Source organism: Astatotilapia calliptera, chromosome 8 (genome assembly GCF_964374335.1).
Source record: "Astatotilapia calliptera chromosome 8, fAstCal68.1, whole genome shotgun sequence".
Lineage (NCBI taxonomy): Eukaryota > Metazoa > Chordata > Actinopteri > Cichliformes > Cichlidae > Astatotilapia > Astatotilapia calliptera.
This window is the reverse complement of record NC_137429.1, coordinates 24,693,491-24,714,423: the sequence shown is the minus strand read 5'-3', so window position 1 is coordinate 24,714,423 and position 20,933 is coordinate 24,693,491. Positions and strand designations below refer to the sequence as shown.

Here is a 20,933-nt window from a genome sequence, read left to right as displayed (position 1 = left end):
CTTCCACAAAACGCTACGTCCAGATGAACAGAATCAACTTTTATTATTATTATTATTATTATGAGCTTAACATGCCAAATTGGTAACTATGGACCTCAAGTCAACAAGAGGGGACTCACAGGAGCTAATGGGCCTAAACACCAACGCTTTAGTCTTCTTTTCATTCAATATTATCAAAACATACAAGAAGTGATTTAATTTTGAAGCCATTCTTCTGATTTAATGGCACATAGATCTCATTATCATCAGCATAGCTGTGAAAGGAGATCCCATATTTTCCGAAACACAGTCGAAGCAGATAAAGTGAGAAAAGCAGTGGACCTAAAATTGAGCCATGTGGAACTCCATGTGGCAGGTAAGGAGAGGAGGAATCAGAGCTAGTGAGGCTGACAGAAATAGTTCTTACTGATAATAATACTAAAACCATTGTAAAGCAGTACAAGATGCTGAAAACGCGATGTTACACAGCAAAATCTCCAGTGTTAAATTAACACTAGAGAGTGTCTATATGGGTCCACACCTCTGAGTGTTAAATACAACACTGTTGAGTGTTAAATTAACACTTTTGACAGTGTTATATGTTTAAAAGTAACCTAGTCAGTTTTGAAGATTAACAATGGCTAACACTGAGCAGTGCTGATTTTCTAACACTGGAATATTTCTAACATTTTGAATTATTTTCCAGTGTTAGAAAATGGCTAGGATATATTATCCCGTTTGTGCCCAGATTTTTTTCAGAGTTGTAAGGCATATCATTTTATCAGTTGAGTCCCTCTGAATCATGTTATGTATTTATTTTTTCCATTTTGTACTTTTTTTTGAAGAAAATAGCATTTTTATGACTGGCAACAATTGTTGCCAGTAGTCACACAGCTTGTCACTAGGTCAAATGTCACCTAATAATAATAATAGAGAAGTAATAATAATAATATAATAAGAACAAAATAATAATATAGTCATAATAAATAATAACAAAAAGGTGGAGCCTCAGGTTCCCCCTGTATAAAATTCAAAACATCAAACAATTTGAACTGATTTCTTTATTCTCAATTTTTTTATACTCAAAAACTCAACAAACATTTTTTTCTTAGAACCTCTAAAAACATATATACATATATAACATATTTCTTCCCATACATTCCATCATCTTTCATGCATGTTCTACTCAGTGTGGTACTTCTTGAAGCACTCCACATGTAGTGGCACATCACACTTTCCACACGCAAATGATGTGCGTCCGCCGCAGTTCTTGCATCGCTTGTACCTGCTACCAGTGTTGCAGGGCCAGTGGTTCAAATTATCAAACCTGGTGGCATCAGTTATCGCCACCGCCATTGAAGATCTTCTGCCCTGCCTACTTGGCTTTGTTCCATGGCGCAGGAGGAGGGTCTGGGCTACCAGCCTCTGGAAGGAGAGGAGATCCTTCTCCCCGCTTTTCCAGGACCTAAATGAATGACAAAACAAGCATGATAGATGCATGAATGTGCATCGTTTCATCCTTTCTACAACGTCATGCCCCATATGTAGAATGTTCTGTAAAAGCAATATCACACTTGAGTTTGTGATGTTGGTCTGGATATCATCACTGTTGCTCTTGTCGACCGAAGAGCACTAGCGATGACCTCGAGTCAAACATCACCAACTCGATTGTGATATCACTAAATAACATACAGCCTTGTGTACCTGTAATAGCACCAGCTGTTCACCATGGCACTGTTCAGGGCCCAGCTGAAGCATGGCCACCACCACTTCTTGGACCGGATGTTGACTCTGTAGCGGCTGACAAACTGGTCATGCAGGTCCACTCCTCCCATGTGTGTGTTGTAGTCCTGGATACACTTGGGCTGTCTGACCTTGTCCATAGTCCGCTTCTGTTTATTCCATCTCTTCGCCTCAGTTTCGGTGAACTCCCTCTCCATGTTCGACACCACGGTGACCACGCTGTTGTCATTCCACCTTACAATCAGCTTCTCTGCCTCAACCAGATACTCAGCATCTCCTCTGGGTGTCTTCTTGAAGGTCTGGGGTGCTGTGAAGGGAACGTTATGGAGCTGAGTTTGTCGCATCGTGCCACAGCTGCCATAGCCTCTCAGGGTCATCTCATCCACCAGGGACAGGGTTGTGAAGAGGTTGTCGTGGTAAAACTTGACTCCAGGTGGCACTTCAGCTTTCTCTGCCAGGCCAAGGCCAAGGCCAAGGCCAGCTTTGGCCGCAATTTTGATTTTTTTGAATTTCCTGTCTTGGTTCTTAGTTTTGTGGAGCATGGGCCCAACAATCTGACTGGTCACATTTTCATTTGTGCCACTGACCTTTCTAGTCTCTGTCTGACTCACTGAGGATGAGCACCCAGGATCATCATCGGGGGGATTTGGCAGCTGCATGTCCGAATTAGGTAGAAAGCCTTCACCTTTGAGTATTCTTGATGGGAGGCGGTTATGGTCACCAGTGGCCTCATCATCAGATTGGTCACTGTCACAGTCTGTGTCATGTGCGTGCATTTCTGACTCAGGCACAACTGTGATGTCCGCCACAGTTTCAGAGTCCTGCAGCATGGCCAGGATCTCTGCTACGGTGTACCTAAGGAAAGGACAACATACATGTTAGCTAGCAAGCGAATTTTAGCTAGCAAGAAAATGATGTATGGTAATGTATAAAAATCCTATACACAGAGGCCTTGAATACCTGTGAATTTATTTAGCTAGGAATTATTCTAAAAGGACTAAAATGAGCCATTGTACATCATTCTACAATTTTAAATAAGTAAATTAGGAGCAATCCTGCAGACAGTGTTTTCCTTTAGTTAGCGACATGCTATGTGCCCACTGGCAACTTTTGTTGCCACTCACAGAAATAAGCCCATGAACAAAAAAATATTTATCCTAGGTACAATTTTTTTGGGGAGGGTTACTCTAGAGACTTCAATGATTAAATAATTATAAATATGTTTGGGGGGAAAGTCATAAGAAATTTATGAAAATTACCTCTTTCCAGGATGATTTGCATCCGCCATGTCTTCAGCCAGAAAGAGCGGGAAGCAGATGATGTCATGCGATAGGAAGCACTTGGAAACGATTTTTTAAAAATCAAAACCTTTGTCTAAGTTGTCTACTAGCATATAAGTGGAAAAAGTTGCATTAGTACCTTTGAGATTTTTTATTGTGAGTCGAAAATGACAGTGATAAACTTTGGCAACAATTGTTGCCAGTGGGGCAAAACGGGTTATATATAGGATATATTACCGAGGCAGTTAGATCAAGCCAAACGAGAACCACATAGTGTCCAGAGTGACCAGCCAGGAGAATATAATTAAAGACCCTTAACAGTGTTTACTCTGTAGTATTAAATCTGGATTGAAAAACTTCCAGGATGCCATGCTTTTCCAAAAAAGACTTCAACTATGTATAAACAATCTTCTAAAAAAAAAGTGAAAGAAAAGGCAGATTAGAGACAAGCTTAAAATTAACTAACACAGTTTGATTGAGACCAGGTTTCTTAATTATAGGTTGCACTACTGCATGTTTAGAGTTTGCAGGGACAGCACCAGAAGACAAACTGCTATTAATGATGGCAAGAACCGACTGACCTATCTTAGGAAAAAGCTGATGAGGACACTTTGCCATGAAAAACCATTTGAAATGCTTTCTTCCTGTCAAGTAATACTTTTAATACACATATGCACACTAGTCACACTACAGTCACACAACACTACAACTTCATTAATGGTTTAATCCAGAGGGCAAACATGATCAAGATTTCTAAGTGATTTCACAAGAGCAAAAGGAAGTACTTACCTAAAACCTTTCTGTCAAAGAGTAGATATTACTGGCACAACACAGTTGAAACTATAGTGAATCTAATCTGCGTGCATGCTTCAATGCAATAAAACAAGCGACTAATATGTTTGCTGGTTCTTCCATTGATTGGCTCTTTGGGATAGGGGTGGAACAGCATTACTCTTCCTGGACATCAACCCTCAATAGAAATCAATGGCTTTGTTTATTATTTAATAATTCATCTTTATTGTTTCTTTCATTAAACCTTTAACCTTTAACTTTAATATCTTTGCCACTGCAAACATTAGCAAAACTGAGATGCTGTTCTTTTTAGGGGTGGCCATGAATGCAGCAAAACTATTTCAACAAACTGATTGTGTAGAACAAAACTGTAACTTACATAATTGCATTGCTATAGGGAGACACTAGTGTTTTTTAGGGGCAAAACACACACACACACACACACACACACACACACACACACACACACACACACACACACACACACACACACACACACACACACACACACACACACACACACACCAATAATGCTTTCCAGTACCTCACTTTAGCACCCAATATCCCTGTAATAACACAGATGACCAATCCACATCAAGTGCCCTCATAACAAGCATCTTGACGTGTGACTGCTGATGGAAACTCTCTGTTCTCCTAACAGTCTTGGAACAGAACGCGGTGTCCTGTCCACTCTGAGAGGGAAAAAGCATTTGGAAGATCCTTTGAAGGGTGATCACAAATCGGTGCCGCAACAGTTCTTCGAAGACTGTTTTTCTAAGTGTCTCAGGATTCACGTTATAGCGTGCTTCCAAACTAGCGGTGGGCCCTTGTTTTTACCGATGTGGTTTTTTTGGCCAATAACAATCAAAGGGCAAATGCATCAACCCTCCACACCTAGAGAACTACCTCAATCTACTCCCATAAACATTTTGTGTGGAGATGGGTGGGTGGGTCTGGTTAAAAGGGCAGAAGGTAGTGAGTGTTGCTTGGCTAAATGTCACATTTTCCAGTGTAAAGAAAACAAGTCTATTTGTGAAGTTGCCACAGGAGCAGAATGTACCTTTGCTACAGGAGTGTGATGAGTCCCCACGTGCTCGGGTGAGTATGCGTTAATGGTTGTGTGTGTTTGCTGGAGCCGGCTTGGTGACTGGCTGGGTGATTTCACTGGCATTTGTGCTGTCTTTGGGCACTTTGGCTGTTGCGCTATATAATTACCAACGACTGGTTACACACAGACATGACCAAAAATGCATGAAGTACTCAGTAGCATTGAATATTTATGCCAACTGAGTTGTTTCTTTGCACATTAAAACAATCTCAAATTAAACAAGACACATTATAAAAGATGCCCTTTGTAGGTGTTGGAAAGAAAACAGTTACCATCAGTTTTCCCGAGATCCACATTAATATTTCTTTCTTCGCCTCAAAACTCTTACATCACTCATCAGGGGGTGAGAAAGAAAAAATAAAATACCCCTGTGTGTTTGTGGGACAGGGATAATGAAGCAAACAAGGAGCTCATGGGCTGTAATTTGGTAAACCATGAGATTGCAGGGATATCAGCATGGCAGATCAAACCAAAAGTCACAGTCACCCAGTCTCCTACTCTCTGCCTCTTTTTCAAGAGTAAAGTTAGTATAGCGGGCATTAGCCCGGAGCCACATCCCATAGCCATAACTTTGAGGTCAGCGGTGCTATTTAAAATGAGCTCTCAGAGGGCTGTCAGTGTGGGAGCTTCCATGTCGGACCGAACGGCACCAGAACATAACGAGTGCAAGACCAATTGCACATTTTTCCACTGCAGCTCTCGGGTGAGTAAGTGGCAAATAAATGTATCCTGTTTGCTAAGAAAACCATAATGACACAGTGAAAGCCTTAATATACACTCGGCCAATTAAGTTCAATGCATTAATTTGGTCACCTGAGTTATGTCTGGGGGGAAAAGTATGGGTTTTATTTGATATACAATGTTCAAAATTGTGTAAAGTTAACAGGCTATGTAATGTAATAAGTACACATTGAAACCTCACATTGAATGAGTTATCATTTAGTATGCAGCAGTGGAGCCATAGAGAACACTGTTGATGTGTCCAAATGCTTATTTAAGGCCTAATTTTAAACTTATACAGGAGCTCCAAACCTCTACGAACTGAATACATTCCACATCCAAGGGCAGGGGTGGGCAACTCCAGGCCTCGAGGGCCAGTGTCCTGCAGGTTTTAGATGTGTCCTTGATCCAGCACAGCTGAATGAAATGGCTAAATTACCTCTTGTAGTTCTCCAGAGGCCAGGTAATGAACTAATCATTTGATTAAGGTGTGCTGACCCAGGGTGATATCTAAAACCAGCAGGACACCGGCCCTCGAGGCCTGGAGTTGCTCACCCCTGTCCAAGGACAACATTTGTTGTCAGTAGAGTAGCGGTATCTCCTTTTAAGGTCAAGAAACGTGAAGAATAAACATGGAGGTTGGCATGGTGGGGCAATTTTAAAGAGAAAGGTTAATTGAAAGTTTGTATCTAACCATATCCAAGTGAATTTATTGCTTTGTTGCTCAACCCCTTTTGTAGGCACCACACTGGTGCCAGTATTGAAATAATTAAACTGGCCATGACGTAGTTAAATTAAAATCATTCAATCATGCTGGATCACCATTTTAATTTTGCAGTGCTCCCATTGTTCCTTGCCTCATTAACACCAACCTCCACATGAAACTGATTCCAGTATTTTCTATGCAACGCAGTGTACATTATTTAGGGATGTAAAAGCAAAACATAGGAAGTGGGGTTTTTTTTTTTTTAAAAAAGAGCAAAAAGATGTGGGCCATAAGCAGGATATGGACATTATCGTGTGGCAGTAGGGTTCAGAGGGCATTTCTCTGCTTTAGAGTATAGCACATCTGGAAACACTTAGAAGCTTGCTGAAAGATTTATGATATAATTCCAAACTGCTAAAAGGCCCCAAAGGTTTACTAAATAGGTTGTTAAAAATTAACCAAATTATTGATTTGCTCTGTTAATATAATAAAGGTAAGGAAAACCTCACTTCATGCAACATTTGATAAAGTAGGGGCAAATGTCTTGCGGCAGTCGTGCTCAGCTCAGGGATTTTAACTCTTGGATCAGTACAGATGGGTCCTGACAGCTAGAAGTGACTCAAGAGCAATCCCTGTTTGCTGAGACGTGAGAAATCTGTCAAACAATTGTGCTTGAGTGAGGTCATTGATATGCTCCTATATTGTCTCCACTGTGATGAGCCACAACCAGCGTGGGAGGAAACAAATTGCAGACATTACAGAAGATTACAAAGAAATATTCTCAGGTTACATTGCAAAAGGCACGTATTGTAGAGTGCTCGCCATACTCAAATGTAGACCTCTGTAACACCCCTTGGCTTAAAGTTGTACTGAGCATATTGTAAAATGTGTTGCTCATTTATTGTAAATTTATCCTGTTATGATGTGATTTTCAACTTTAATTATCCCATAAATTTGAAGGAGACGATACAGTCCTGTTCCTGAATATGACAAATAAAATTATGATGCTTGTTATGCTCAATTATTGAAACAAAAAATAGGAAGAAAGACAAAGAAGAATTGAAAAATGGCCAGGTACTAAGTTTAATCTCAGCTTTGAAGTGAATGACTTCAGTGAGAACCAATGGAAGGATATCACTGATTTCCACAGTACTGTGCAAATGTCTTTTAAGCCACCTACCTTTCTTTACAATATTGAAAAATGGGTGTAGCAATTAACTGAAATGTGGACACATTAATGGAAATCTGTTATATAAGGGAAACATACATTTTGTACACTCTCAGGTAACAACATTTAAAGGTTGTCTTTGGATGTTGACTCTTTCTTTCTGGTCTCATCAAGACGATCCCACATTGCAACAATAATGTTCGGGCTCTGAAGAGGCCAATCCATGACTGATAGTGTTCCATTATGTGTTTTTCTATCCAGTTGTGCTTTTACTGCATTGACAGTATGTTTAGGATCGTTGTCATTCTGAGAAATGAGGCCACTGCTGATCAGACACTGGCAAATGGTTCTTTCCTGTGTTGAGACGCTCAGGATTGCGGGTCATCTATCAATCAGGTCAGTGGATCTATTCCTGGATTGATTCTATATGTTGAAGCCTCCTTGGGCGAGATACTCAATGTAGAACAAAAAAGTGCTCGCAAGAAGGCTTGAGGCCTTTGACAGCTGACTTAGAGTAGGAAAATCCTATATTGTATATGTACCAGTCTATTTACCATTTTGTCTCCACTTGCCCAGTATCCTGAATTTTTTTTAAATAACACAATGCACTGTGCTGATTGGCCAGGTTTTCAGCTAATACCAACCAAAAAATTTAATACCTGTCAAACTGTGTTATCTTTGGTAGTTTTGTAATTTCAACTAATGAAATTGGAGCAAATGATATGTTTTTGTGATTCACTAGTAACAAAGTATCTAACAGTATGAAATATCCAGTAGTGAACAGCAGTCCCTCACAAAGCTTTGGACAAAGTCTCTCTATGTGTGGACACAGTTTAACTCTGCAAGATTATTAAGGACCTCACAAATGAGATCATTTCAGAAAAACGTGGGTAAGTATTCATTGTTTTATACAGGCTGCACAAGGATTGCTGCTGAGAAACCAAAAATCGAAAGCCTCAAAACAGACGTGATAGGTAAATGCCTTTTTCCCATTTTTTTTGGAAGTTCCAAAGTGTAATTTTTTTTGGAAAGATTTACTGATATAACCAATTCTATCCATATCTTCCTAAAAAAAGGGCATTTAAAAAATCCCTTGAGGCAGTATTCTGGGTTGCAAAAGTGGTTCTGATAGTCTAGACATGAAATAAGAAGAAACTGGAGGAATCTGATTTAGCAGTTCTGCCAAGCAAGGCCGAATCAGAGATTAGACATGATAAATCATCTCTTCTCATGCAGCTATGAAACATTGAGCCTAAACAGCCTCAATGAGAAAAAAGTGTACGCTAAATGTTTATATCTGTGGAACATTTCATAGTTTTAGCAAAGTCTTTTCTGGGATATGTCTGTTTTAGTTAAAGTTTGGGTGTCTGTCATGCATCCTAGCCCCGACAACCGTCTCGAAGTAGTCATGTCATTTTAGTGTGCTAATATGTCGAAGAAGGCCATATCAGATATTTTTCTTCCTGGCAGGTAACTAGATAAGATGTCCAATTAAGATTGATCATTCTCATCTGTGATGTCACAGGAAATTGTCTTTCTCTTTGCTTATCTTGCTGATTCCTCTGACTTTTACGCTTGGAGTGTGAGAGATGGGACACAATGACTCAGCGCCATTGTTCATAGGGTGGGAAAGAAGAAAGACTAAGAGAGAAGTAGGATGGAAAACAAATGGAAAGTTTCTTCTTAGAGACCTATTTTTATTCATCCTATTTATCTTCTTCTTTCAGACTACTGTGGAAAAGAATCTCATATATCTTCATGATGAATATGAATTTGTTACGGAGCCACATGATTTGAAGCCAAGTGGCATGAGACTGACAGCGAGACTGAACTAAACGGACAGCTAGACAGACAGTCATCCTGCCCACCGATCTCACCTTGTCCTTTGAGAGGCTAATGTTTCTGGGAAAATCCCACTCCGCTTGTTGCCCTGTCAGTTCTTACAGCTGGCACAGGCCTGGGGATGGAGCGAGGGAAAACGGGATCCAAAGAGCTGATCAGACAAAGAGAGTGGGAAGGATGTGGGTGAAGGTGTGGATAAAGTTAAGCCTGCAGGTGTCTCTAAGAGTGGAAATAATCTTAATCCACCTCTGGATCTTTCTCATGTTTTCTAATTGCATCTCTTTTCCCCCAACAACATTGACACAGCATGCTCAGACACTTCCCTGGCACACAGCAGCCTCTGGATGTCAATCTCTTTCAGCAACACTTAAATCACCACAAGTCTCAGTATCCAAGGATTTAAAAAAAGGAACATCTGACAACAAAATGCATGCATGGTGAAATATGGTGGCTGTTGTAAGTGCTTTTTTTTCAGGTCATACTTTACTCTGATTTTTCTCGACTTCCGTACAAATTAGGTGCCATTATTGGGCCGACAAACCTGAACATTTGCTCCAAAGTAGAGGGCTGGATTTGGACGGGCTGTCTAAACAAATGCAACAATGGTTTTTATTGTCGTTCTGGCTCAAACTTACCCACACACCCCTGGCAGGGAGTACAGTTTTCAGTGGAACGGGCCGTCAGTAAGCATAAACTTGATTTGGCTGATTATGAACCGAGAGCTGCTCTTACTGGGACTTGGCTTCTCTTTTTTTCTCTTTTCACTCTGCTGTGTTCCCAGCTTTGTTGGACGGACAGATAAAGGAAAAGGAGGCTGACAGAAACAGAAAAGTGATGGAAAAAGGGAGGTTTTTTTAATGTCCTTGAGTGTTTTCCAACTGTGTTTTCTTAAACACCACCCCATTATAGATCTTTTTGGAACTGTCCATTCCCTTTTGCCTTTCATATGTGTGAACAATGAATATTGGTGGCTTCCCAGCCAGTGCAGCCCTCCCGGCTGGCACCATATGCCCATCACTGGGCTGGCAAAGTGGCTGTTTAAAGTGCAGCATGGTCGGCACTGGAAAGCCGTTGGTTGTTAGTGGTTAACCCAGGGTTCCCCACGGGGCTCGCCACTCACTCGTCATCCTGCCAACCTCCCAGTCTATTGCATCAAGTTTCCGGTGTCAATGACGTAGGAGAGATCATTCATAACTATAGAAAGGCATATATGTGCATTTAACTGTGAGAAATGACCATATTTTCCATGTTTTGATATTACAAAAGAAAAGGATTTTCATGCAACAGAAAAAGCTCGTATGTGAGAGTTCCATAGGAAATCCTGGTAGAGACTGAATTGAGAAATAGGTTTAAAAATATTCAAATCCTCCAAAAAAATTAACAAAATTCAAATTTTTATTTTATTTGTCACGTACACAGTCATACACAGTACGATATGTAGTGAAATGCTTGGACAACTGCTCGTGACCTAAAGAAAACAAAAAAGGAAAGGCTATTGTCGAGGAGGGAAATTATTTTACTGCTATTGTTAAATAATTGTTATTGCATTAATAATATAATTTGCAGCATGGATATTGCATTCCAAGGTTTAGACAGTGTCTCTTTCAGAAAGACTGAGTTGCAGGCTGACAGGAAGTTGTATGCAGAAAGAAGCAGGAAGTTATTTTGAGCCGCAGGCTAAGACGAGGCTTTAACAATGTAACAGATAGCTTTATCATTTTATATTAAGGTTTTAGTAGAGGTTCTTGATTAAAACATTTATTTAGTAGAAGACATACACATAGTCTCAGTGAGCTTCTGGTCTGGTAAAAGGTCAGAAGTGCAACAGGTGAATTGAGAAAGAGCATGTGAGGTCAACACACACACACACACACACTTTAAATTAGATTTATTTAGAGGAAGAGGTTAGTTATGTTTGGCTGTAACTACAAAATTGTCTCGGTAAAAGAGGAACCGTTTCTTGTTGTCTCGACAAGAAAGAGGAACAATTCATTTTAAGATAAGAACGGAAAGTACCAAGCCATGAAAATAGGAGATGATTTTCTGGGTGAAAAGTCATGATGATGTTGATCTGATCTATGTATAAAATGTGTCTGTGACGTATGAAGGGGCGTCAGTAAACAAACCCTGATGCTATAAAATATCTGTTCATGCTTTGATTAAGTTGAAGACTACTGGCTGTCTGCGTACAGAGTGTCTTCCCACGCGTGTATTCATTAAAATCATCGTTTGACTTCACCCGGCCGGATCGGTGTGGTTATTCTTCGATCACCTCTTGTACCCTTCCTCAATATTGAATCTTAACATTTGGGGGCTTCGTCCGGTTATTGGGGAAGGAGAGTTGGAGGTTTGGACGGAGAAATCCGGGGTCTTGGGTGGTCTGACGGGCAGACGTGAATTCCAGTGGTCTAAGTGAGTGGGCATAAGCCGGCTTATCCAAAAGGTAAGGCACTACCTGTTGAATTATTTCCAAAGTGTGCCAAATTGGACATGATAAAATTTAAGTCTACTCACTGAAGTTACTGGTGGATGTCTGTTTTGATTTTGATGAAAATCTCATGAGTTGAAGCAGTTAGAGTTCTGCTAAGAAGAAATGAAAGTAGTTAAGAGTCTGATAAGAAAAGTTTAAATAATGGGTTGAAGTCCCAAAGAAATTGAGTTAGAGTCTCAAGTAGTTGGTAGGGAATTGGTTATTGTGTTGGTTAGAGTCCAAATTTGGTCATAAGAGTGGACCTGAGCGGTCAAATTGGCCACTAGGTTGCACCTGCCTCAGTTATACACTTGTTTCGGGTGTTGATTGTTGTTTCAAAATATTCTAAATTATTCTAGAACGGCAGTTCGAGTCTGCTAGGAAGCGCAGAGCCCGGAGGTTACGCTCCCTCCTTGTCGTGGACGCGCGACATTGACCTCTCGGCGAAGAGGGTTAGTTCAGTGTGGTTTAGCTGTGGGGTACAGGGCATCCCGGAATTAAGCTAGGAGTTAGAGTCTCCTTACCGTTTGCAACGGTATCTGCGCTTTTTTGGACAGGAGAAGTTGGTCTTCGGGCGTGTAACTTTAACTTAACACTTCGAGGTAAGCCTTGGCTGTGAAATGCCAAAAATAGAGCTTCAGGCAAAGTTTGGGTTGGTTGACGCTTTTAAATTGAGTTAGGGATTTTAGAAATGAGGCCAGAAACAGTTAAAGTCTTGATACTGGTTAATTGGTGGGCGGTTATTTTAAATTTGTCTAAATTGGTTAGGCGCTAAAGCTGACAGATCTGACAGTAGTTGTAAATATAAGACGTCTTTGTAATAAGAGATCTCTGTGTGTCGAGTCAGTAATGCACTGACTGCCTGCTGCTATTTTTGGAGGTGTGTGTGTGAGTGAAAATGCAAATGAGTAAGCAGTGAACTGTTTAAGCCACAGTTGGTTTTACAAATACTGCTGCAAACATTGTAGAGTGTGTGTTTAAAATGCCATTTATGTTTAGCAAAGGACTATAAATAAAGTTTTGAGTTGCCGTAGTGGATGTATAGTAATTGATTGAGTTTGGATGTAGATATATAAATATATTGAGTGCACTGTATATACTTAAGACTAACACATGACTTTCAGTAGTAACTGTTCTCCAGCATTAGCTGCTGGTGGGTTTTATTTTTTCAATTTCTTGTGTGTGCGGTGAGAATTAATGGAGGTTTCAATTTTTTGTTTGTTTGTTTTTTACTTGCTTTTTTGATTATGACAAGCATGTCTAAAATACTCTTAGGAAATTGTGTTTTGAGTTATATTCTTCAACTCTAGTCACAGTTTAAGTGTGAATGCGGTGACTAGAAGGTTTTGAATGATGAATGAAGGTGTGAGAGGTATTTCTTTGGTGATGTAAAGTAGGAGGTTTTAAAGTTTGAAAGTGTTTTTAATTTAAGAGATGCATGAGTGATGTTATGAGAGTTTTGAGTTTCTTTTTCTTTCAGTTTAAAACACATAAGTACATACACTTGGTACACCTGTTTACTCTTTGACTTTATTAAAACAGATGGCGTATTTGAGTTTGAATTTCAGTAATTGTATGTTGATATGGTAATTTAGTTTTATGTTAGGTGAAGGAGATGTCCATCTCTGCGTCTTGCAGGATCGAAAGTGAAAGTTGAAGGTTGTGATGTGAATGCTGTGAGTACTCGATTTGAATGATTCTGTGTGAGGTGTACAAAATACTAAATAATAATAACACTATGAAAGTTGATAGTAGAGTGAGTGCAAGGTGATGTGTGAACAGAGGAAGTCTGAGAGAGAAGTGTGTGCGTAGGCAAAATGCAGAGTGTGTGCGTGAAATAAGGGAGTATTGTTTTTTACATCAAGGTTTAGTAGAACTAAAGTAGAACGTTACAAACAAACAGATAAATAAAGTAAAATGAAGAGAGAAAATAACTGACAATTACATTAATGAATAGAAAACACACATACACAAAGTGCCATATGTGAAATTATTCTAGGAAGGAGTCAGAATTGAGATAGCTTATTATAGAGATAGTTTAACATAAGATGCAATGAAGGAAGCAGCTTACATTCCTTTAATTCCCAGAGCCAGTGTGTTCCCTCCCCTGCCCACTTGGGCCCCGTATCAGGCGAGTATGGAAGGCTGGATAGCCCATGACGGGTAAGATCCCACCTCGAAACCCTGGGACAACCTAAGGCAGGCACAGTCACGAATACTCTCGGACCTGACGGGTAAGACCGCTGGGCTAGGGTGGAGGTGGAAAGTGGCAAGTGGAGCCCTACCTTCTGGCTGAGGACAAGGAATGCTGCTATTTAAGGTAGGAAATCAGAATTTGGGTTAGTAAAGTTGGGGAGGAGAAAATTGACTGTTTAAAGGCAAAATTATGAAGGAGTCTGACACACTGTAAAAGCACCATATGCAAATTCACACACACAAACAGGAAATGCATTAAACTTATAAAGACAAGACAAGACAAGCTCATGGAGTTTAATGCATAGACACTGATTAAACCTAGCTAAGAACACAAACATAGGCAATGAAGAACAGCTTGCTATTTTGTATGAATGATACAAGGGTGTGAATGTTTAATAAAATACATTTGAGTTTGTAATTGAGGAATAGAATAAGCCATATGACAAAGGGAGTTATGAAAACGAAAAAGGGATTAAAGTAGTTTTAAAAAAGAGTGACTTAGGAGTGCTCTCGTACTGAGTGATCAACACTAGTGATCACTGTTGGAAGAAATAAAATGATTTAATGAGTTGGGAATGTTTAAACATATGTTTCTGTTGTTACAGCTTCTTGAGAGATGACTCAGTATGCAAATTAGCTGGAGTGTGTGTGTGACTGTGACTTTCAGGAAGAGGAAGCATAGCAGAGACGAGAAGTGCAGATTGGGGTAGGAAATTTATAGTTTAGTGATTATATGATGTCGTAAGGGGGTTTTATGCTGAATTGAAGTATGTTATAGAGCATAAGGGGGTGATTTTTGTGTGCAAATTGAGTGGTTTTAATGAGACTTTTGGTGTATTGAGGAGGTGAAATTATGTGGTGGCAAGATTTGTGTGTTTAAGGTTGTTGTGGTGATGGGTTGATTCTGTCAGGTAGGTTGTTGTTGTTATTTTTGTTTTTAATAGAGGGAGTTTTAGGAAACATGGACATGTCTAAAATTGGGCCCATTATTTTGTAACAGTGCACTTAAAGAAAACCTGTCAGGTGATTTTGTTTTGTTTTTATGAGCTAACAATCAGCTCTATTTTTTTTTTCATTTCTGTTTTAAGCAGGCCTGCAACAGTGAATAACGGCGCTGAAAGTTCTCGGGAGGAGCAAATATAAGGGGGCTTTCCAGATTACAATTGGCTGAGGAGAGCTACCTGTGGGGACTGATCAAGGTCGTAAGTCCCTGTAAAAAGGATTTTATGCGAGTCAATCCAGTCCAAAAGCATAAAGAAATATTTCCCTATGGAAAATAAAAATGACTGAGCTCATTTTGCTGAGGGTGGAGTATCTGATCGTGCGGGAAGCTCCACTATCAGCAAATATATGGTGTGACTGCATGTGAGTGAATGTGAGGGTGAATAAATGTGGACAAACAATTTGTTTTTACCAGAGAAAATTTCTGTTTTGTTTTATTAGGTGGGGTTAGATTATGAGATTATAGTATATTGTTGGGAGAATGCCAAATGCTAAAGGGGAAATATTTTTTGATGTAACTCAGTTACCATTAATTGTAGAAACACATGACTGATAACTGTTCTGTTTTAAGTTTATTTTTATGACATAGATTGGATCATGAGTGGGGAAAACTGAGCAGTTTTAAGTTTTGTATAGTATCTTGACACATGAAATGTATCAAGATAAAGGGGGGTTTAGGGTTTAATAATTTAATTGCTTAATAATTTAGGATCATTTTAGGACCTTTTGGGTTTTTGATCATTTGGATATGGTAAAACTGAAACTGGTATTTTTAAGTTAAGGTTAAAGGATTAAAAGTGAACTTGTCACGGTTTGCGAGGCAAGCCGTGTGGAGTTGTAGAAAAGGACCCAAAAGGCGGCAGCTCTGGTGCAGGTGAATATTTATTTACAACGGTGGGCACAAAACAGCACTGGTGGAAAAACAAGAAACCGGAAAACTGGGTAAGCTAATAACACAAACCAGAAACGAGGATGCAGGGAGGTCCGGGGAAATACACAAGAGACGCAGGGAGACCGAGGGGAAACAATATAGACGAACCAGGAACTACAATATCAGAAGACACAACTTAAATACACCCAGAGCACGGGGAGAACACAGACATAACAGGCTGGGGGAAACATGGAATAAACACAAAGAGAGACGAGAGCTCATAAATAGACAGAGGGGCACAAGGGGGTAAGAGTCACAAAGGGAAAAAACACTTAGGGAACACCACAACAGGACACCTCAGAAAACCTGGCCTAAATAAGGAGCGAAAATACAAGGAACCAAGAATGCTGGGCCAACATGGCCCAGGACCATGAATCCTGTTTAGAAGATACAATGCCAGTTTTTCAAAGCTGTGAATAAATCTTAGAGGGAAAATTAGTGAGGGTTGAAGGGGTAGAACAGGTTTGATTTTTTGATCTTTAGAAGAAGTGGTTATAATGTAGGCTTACACATACAGATATTACATAGGAGGTATTTTTAGGATAAAAGGGGGAGCTTATAAATAGAAATGATTTTTATACATATTGCATTTTGTGCTTTTAAAGGAGTTGTGGCTCAAATTTGTCTCTGGAGGGTCACGAGCCTTTGGCTAGCGCTATGATTAGCCAATCTACTGTGAGGATAATATGAGTTCATGAAGGATTGCACACGCTTACAGACACAGAGTTAAGAAACACACATGACAGTATTGATTCCAGGCAAAAGGCCTTAAATTCATTTAGCTTTTAACTGAACTTAAAGAAGGACCAAAGAGGAAGGAAAGCATATATTTTGGTTAAGTCTGATAAACTAGAATTAGGAGGTATTGTTACATTAAAAGGAGCAAAATGAAATAAAAAGGCTATACCGAAACAGGTGATAACATAGGAAATGTGAGGTTTTAAAATGAAGTTAGTGTTAACACATAGGAGTTGTTTCAAGGCAGCATTTAGCTATGATGAAATGTATACAGGAGTAATTGCTTATATGCTTGAACTTAATTGATTAAAGTGGTTGTTTTCTTTTGGAGTAGATTAACTTGCAGCAGCGACAATTTGTGCACAGGATGTTGATGATCAGATAAGGGAAAATAGAGCGAGCAACTGGACGTGAAAGCAGGGCTCAAAGAGTTTAAAGTGATGAGTAACGTTGAAGAGTATACATAAATACAAGTCAATAAGTTAAGAGCATAATTAGGATCATGCTTTTAATTAAAGAGTCCCAGATAGGATAAGTTAGGGAGATGCAAGAAAAGGTGTTTTGTTTCCTTTGCAGAAGACTGATCTCGGCGACCACAGGAGGGGCGAGGATCCTGGAGATCTCGAGGTTCGAGACCACCAGAGAAGGGTCTGCGTGAGGACACAATGTATTGTGACCTCTGGTTTTCAGAGGTCAAAAGGGGGAGTGTCGAGGAGGGAAATTATTTTACTGCTATTGTTAAATAATTGTTATTGCATTAATAATATAATTTGCAGCATGGATATTGCATTCCAAGGTTTAGACAGTGTCTCTTTCAGAAAGACTGAGTTGCAGGCTGACAGGAAGTTGTATGCAGAAAGAAGCAGGAAGTTATTTTGAGCCGCAGGCTAAGACGAGGCTTTAACAATGTAACAGATAGCTTTATCATTTTATATTAAGGTTTTAGTAGAGGTTCTTGATTAAAACATTTATTTAGTAGAAGACATACACATAGTCTCAGTGAGCTTCTGGTCTGGTAAAAGGTCAGAAGTGCAACAGGTGAATTGAGAAAGAGCATGTGAGGTCAACACACACACACACACACACTTTAAATTAGATTTATTTAGAGGAAGAGGTTAGTTATGTTTGGCTGTAACTACAAAATTGTCTCGGTAAAAGAGGAACCGTTTCTTGTTGTCTCGACAAGAAAGAGGAACAATTCATTTTAAGATAAGAACGGAAAGTACCAAGCCATGAAAATAGGAGATGATTTTCTGGGTGAAAAGTCATGATGATGTTGATCTGATCTATGTATAAAATGTGTCTGTGACGTATGAAGGGGCGTCAGTAAACAAACCCTGATGCTATAAAATATCTGTTCATGCTTTGATTAAGTTGAAGACTACTGGCTGTCTGCGTACAGAGTGTCTTCCCACGCGTGTATTCATTAAAATCATCGTTTGACTTCACCCGGCCGGATCGGTGTGGTTATTCTTCGATCACCTCTTGTACCCTTCCTCAATATTGAATCTTAACACTATGAATAAGAAAGGAAATAAATATGAAAAATTAAAAAGGGTAAATTTAACTAGGAAGGAATAAAATATAAATTAAGGTTAAAAATGAAATAACTGTACAACACAAATTAGAATGAAGGGTAAATTTAACTGGGAAGAATAAGATAAATATATAAATTAAAGTTGAAAATAAAATAACTGTACAACAAAATACACAATACACAATATAGAACTATATAAGAATGTATGAAGAAATCTAAATATAAATAAATATATACACAATAACAGCAGCTGTACAAGTATTAACCGGAAATGAAGAATATAGTGACCAGTGTTGTGCAAAACCAAAGTCCAGAAAGTCCAGTGTGTGTGTAAGAACCATATGTGTGGGTCAGTACTGTGTGGTGGTGTGATTGAGAGACCGTATTGCCTGCGGGAAGAAGCTCCTCCTCAGTCTCTCTGTGTTGGTCTTCAGGGAGCGGAATCGCTTTCCTGACCTCAACAGAGAGAACAGTCTGTTGTTGGGATGGCTGAGGTCCTTCACGATCTTCCTGGCCTTGGTCCAGCACCGCCTGCTGTAGATTGAGTGCAGGTCAGGGAGCTCGGAGCGGATGGTGCGCTCAGCTGACCGCACAACCCTCTGTAGAGCTCGTCTGTCCTGCATGGTGCTGTTCCCGAACCAGGTTAAGATGTTTCCCGCCAGGATGCTCTCTATGGTGCACGAGTAAAAGTTCCTGAGCACCTTGGAGGGCAGTTGGAAGTCTCTCAAGCGTCTGAGGTGGTAGAGACGCTGACGGGCCTTTTTCACCACGGTGTTGATGTGACAGGACCATGACAGGTCCTGCGTGATGTGAACTCCGAGGTATTTGAAGCTGTCCACTCTCTCCACTGGGCACTCGTTGATGACGGGGGTCTGGTAGTTCCTCTCCTGCTTAGTGCTGAAGTCCACTATCAGCTCCTTTGTCTTACTGACGTTTAGAAGGAGGTTGTTCCTCTGGCACCAGTTCTCCAGATTCCTAATCTCCTTCAGGTAGGCCGTCTCGTTGTTATCAGAGATCAGGCCCACCACGACGGTGTCGTCAGCAAACTTGATGATGGTGATGGAGCTGGTAGTGGCCACACAGTCATATGTGTACAAAGAGTACAGCAGGGGGCTCAGAACACACCCCTAGGGGACTCCAGTGCTGAGAGTGGTGGAGGCTGAGACATGTCCACCCATCCTTACTGCCTGTGGTCTGCCAGTTAGGAAGTTGGAGATCCACTGACACATAGATGAGCTGAGTCCCAGATGCTCCAGCTTGGTGGTGAGTGTGGAGGGAATAATCACCAGGATTGATAATGGAGTAGAGTAGGACATGGACTAATCTGAGGGTGGTGGTTTGATCCCTAGCTGCTCCAGTCTGCATGCCAAAGAAGTATCCCTGTAACATCAGAATGTTAGACTGAAATTAGTTAGACAGAGAAAAAAAGTGCATGTATGAATGGGTAAATCTTGTATAAAGTGCTTTGAATTCTCAACTAGAGTAAAAAGTGCTATATAAGAAGCAGTCCAGCATCTCAGCAAGGTTCATTAGGGCACCTATTTCAATGAGCTTTGTGTCTATTTGTTGCTAACAAATTGCCTGCCTAAGGAATTGCCTGCCTAATTTGCATAATGTATAAATAAAAGTGATCATTTTTGATGAAGACCATCCTCGTCGAGATGATGTGGGGTAAATTCAGTCAATCTGATCTGCTTGATTTGCATGGACCGACTTAACCCTGAGAGTCTTTAATGCATACACAATCCTCCAGGTAGGGAAAATCCCAGAAAGTTGACACTGTTCATCAGGACGTTGGATTTGAAATGTTTTTCCTAATGAAAATGCCACATTTTATCCACCCTGAAATAAAATGTGTTTTTACAGAAATCAATTAGAAAAAACTGATCCCACTATGAATATTTACCATTTTAAAATAGGGCTCTGGCAGCTACAGAATGGGGAAACTGAAACATAAAGACGTTTGAACCCTGCCCTGAATGAAATAGCTACACACCTGCCCGCTCTCGATTAATGACCTGAGGTGCTTCCTCTCCTCCCTCTATCTGACTGTCCTTGACTCCATTTGTGTGCTCCGTCCTTCCTGCACTCCTTTTGTCTAATCAGCTTTTATCTCACCTTTATCTGTTGCTTCCTCCTTCCTAAGTGAGGCCTTGGATGAGTCACCCACATTAACAAGCAGTAATGTGTCAACTTGGAGAAGATGGCAGCAGCGAGTGTATTACAGTAAATGTGTACCCTCACATACCAAAGGCCTTTCAATACACCTGGCTCCTGAAAATATAGTGTAGTAAAGAGAAATGCAGAAAAGAGACTGCACTATTCACTACACGTACAACAAACATCTATATAGAATTTATAAGAGAACAATAAAATGGTACAAACTAGAGTTTAAAATTGTTTATTCGTGTCATCAAGTAAACTAGTAAAAGGAAAAGTGAGGGAAAAAAAGTAAAGTGTAGTTTGTGTTGATCTGTTGGACAGAATAATTGGAAAAAGTAAGATCCTAACCAATCATGAACCCTCTGGGACTCGGTACACTCCCATCTTATCATTACCATCTAACTCACTGATCCTATGTCAGACTCTCATGAAATGTTCTCACAAAATTAGTTTTCAGTGCTTATACCTTAGTCTTACCACAAGTCCTGGCTGCAACGTCCACGCTTCACTTTTATTACCGCTCTCATCTCCTCCAGTTCCCTGTGCTTTTCCTCTCAT

General features: G+C 40.0%; 1 protein-coding gene across 1 annotated transcript; it reads right to left on the bottom strand.

The window, feature by feature from the left end:
* Positions 1-10,724: 10,724 nt before the first annotated feature.
* LOC145430533 (uncharacterized) lies at positions 10,725-20,933 on the bottom strand. Its single transcript, XM_080305756.1, has 3 exons — positions 20,853-20,933; positions 18,191-19,339; positions 10,725-10,830 (listed from the first exon to the last, which is right to left on the bottom strand). The coding sequence occupies exons 1-2, from the start codon at positions 20,931-20,933 to the stop codon at positions 18,563-18,565; spliced, it is 858 nt and encodes a 285-aa protein (XP_080161882.1). The 3' UTR covers positions 10,725-10,830; positions 18,191-18,562.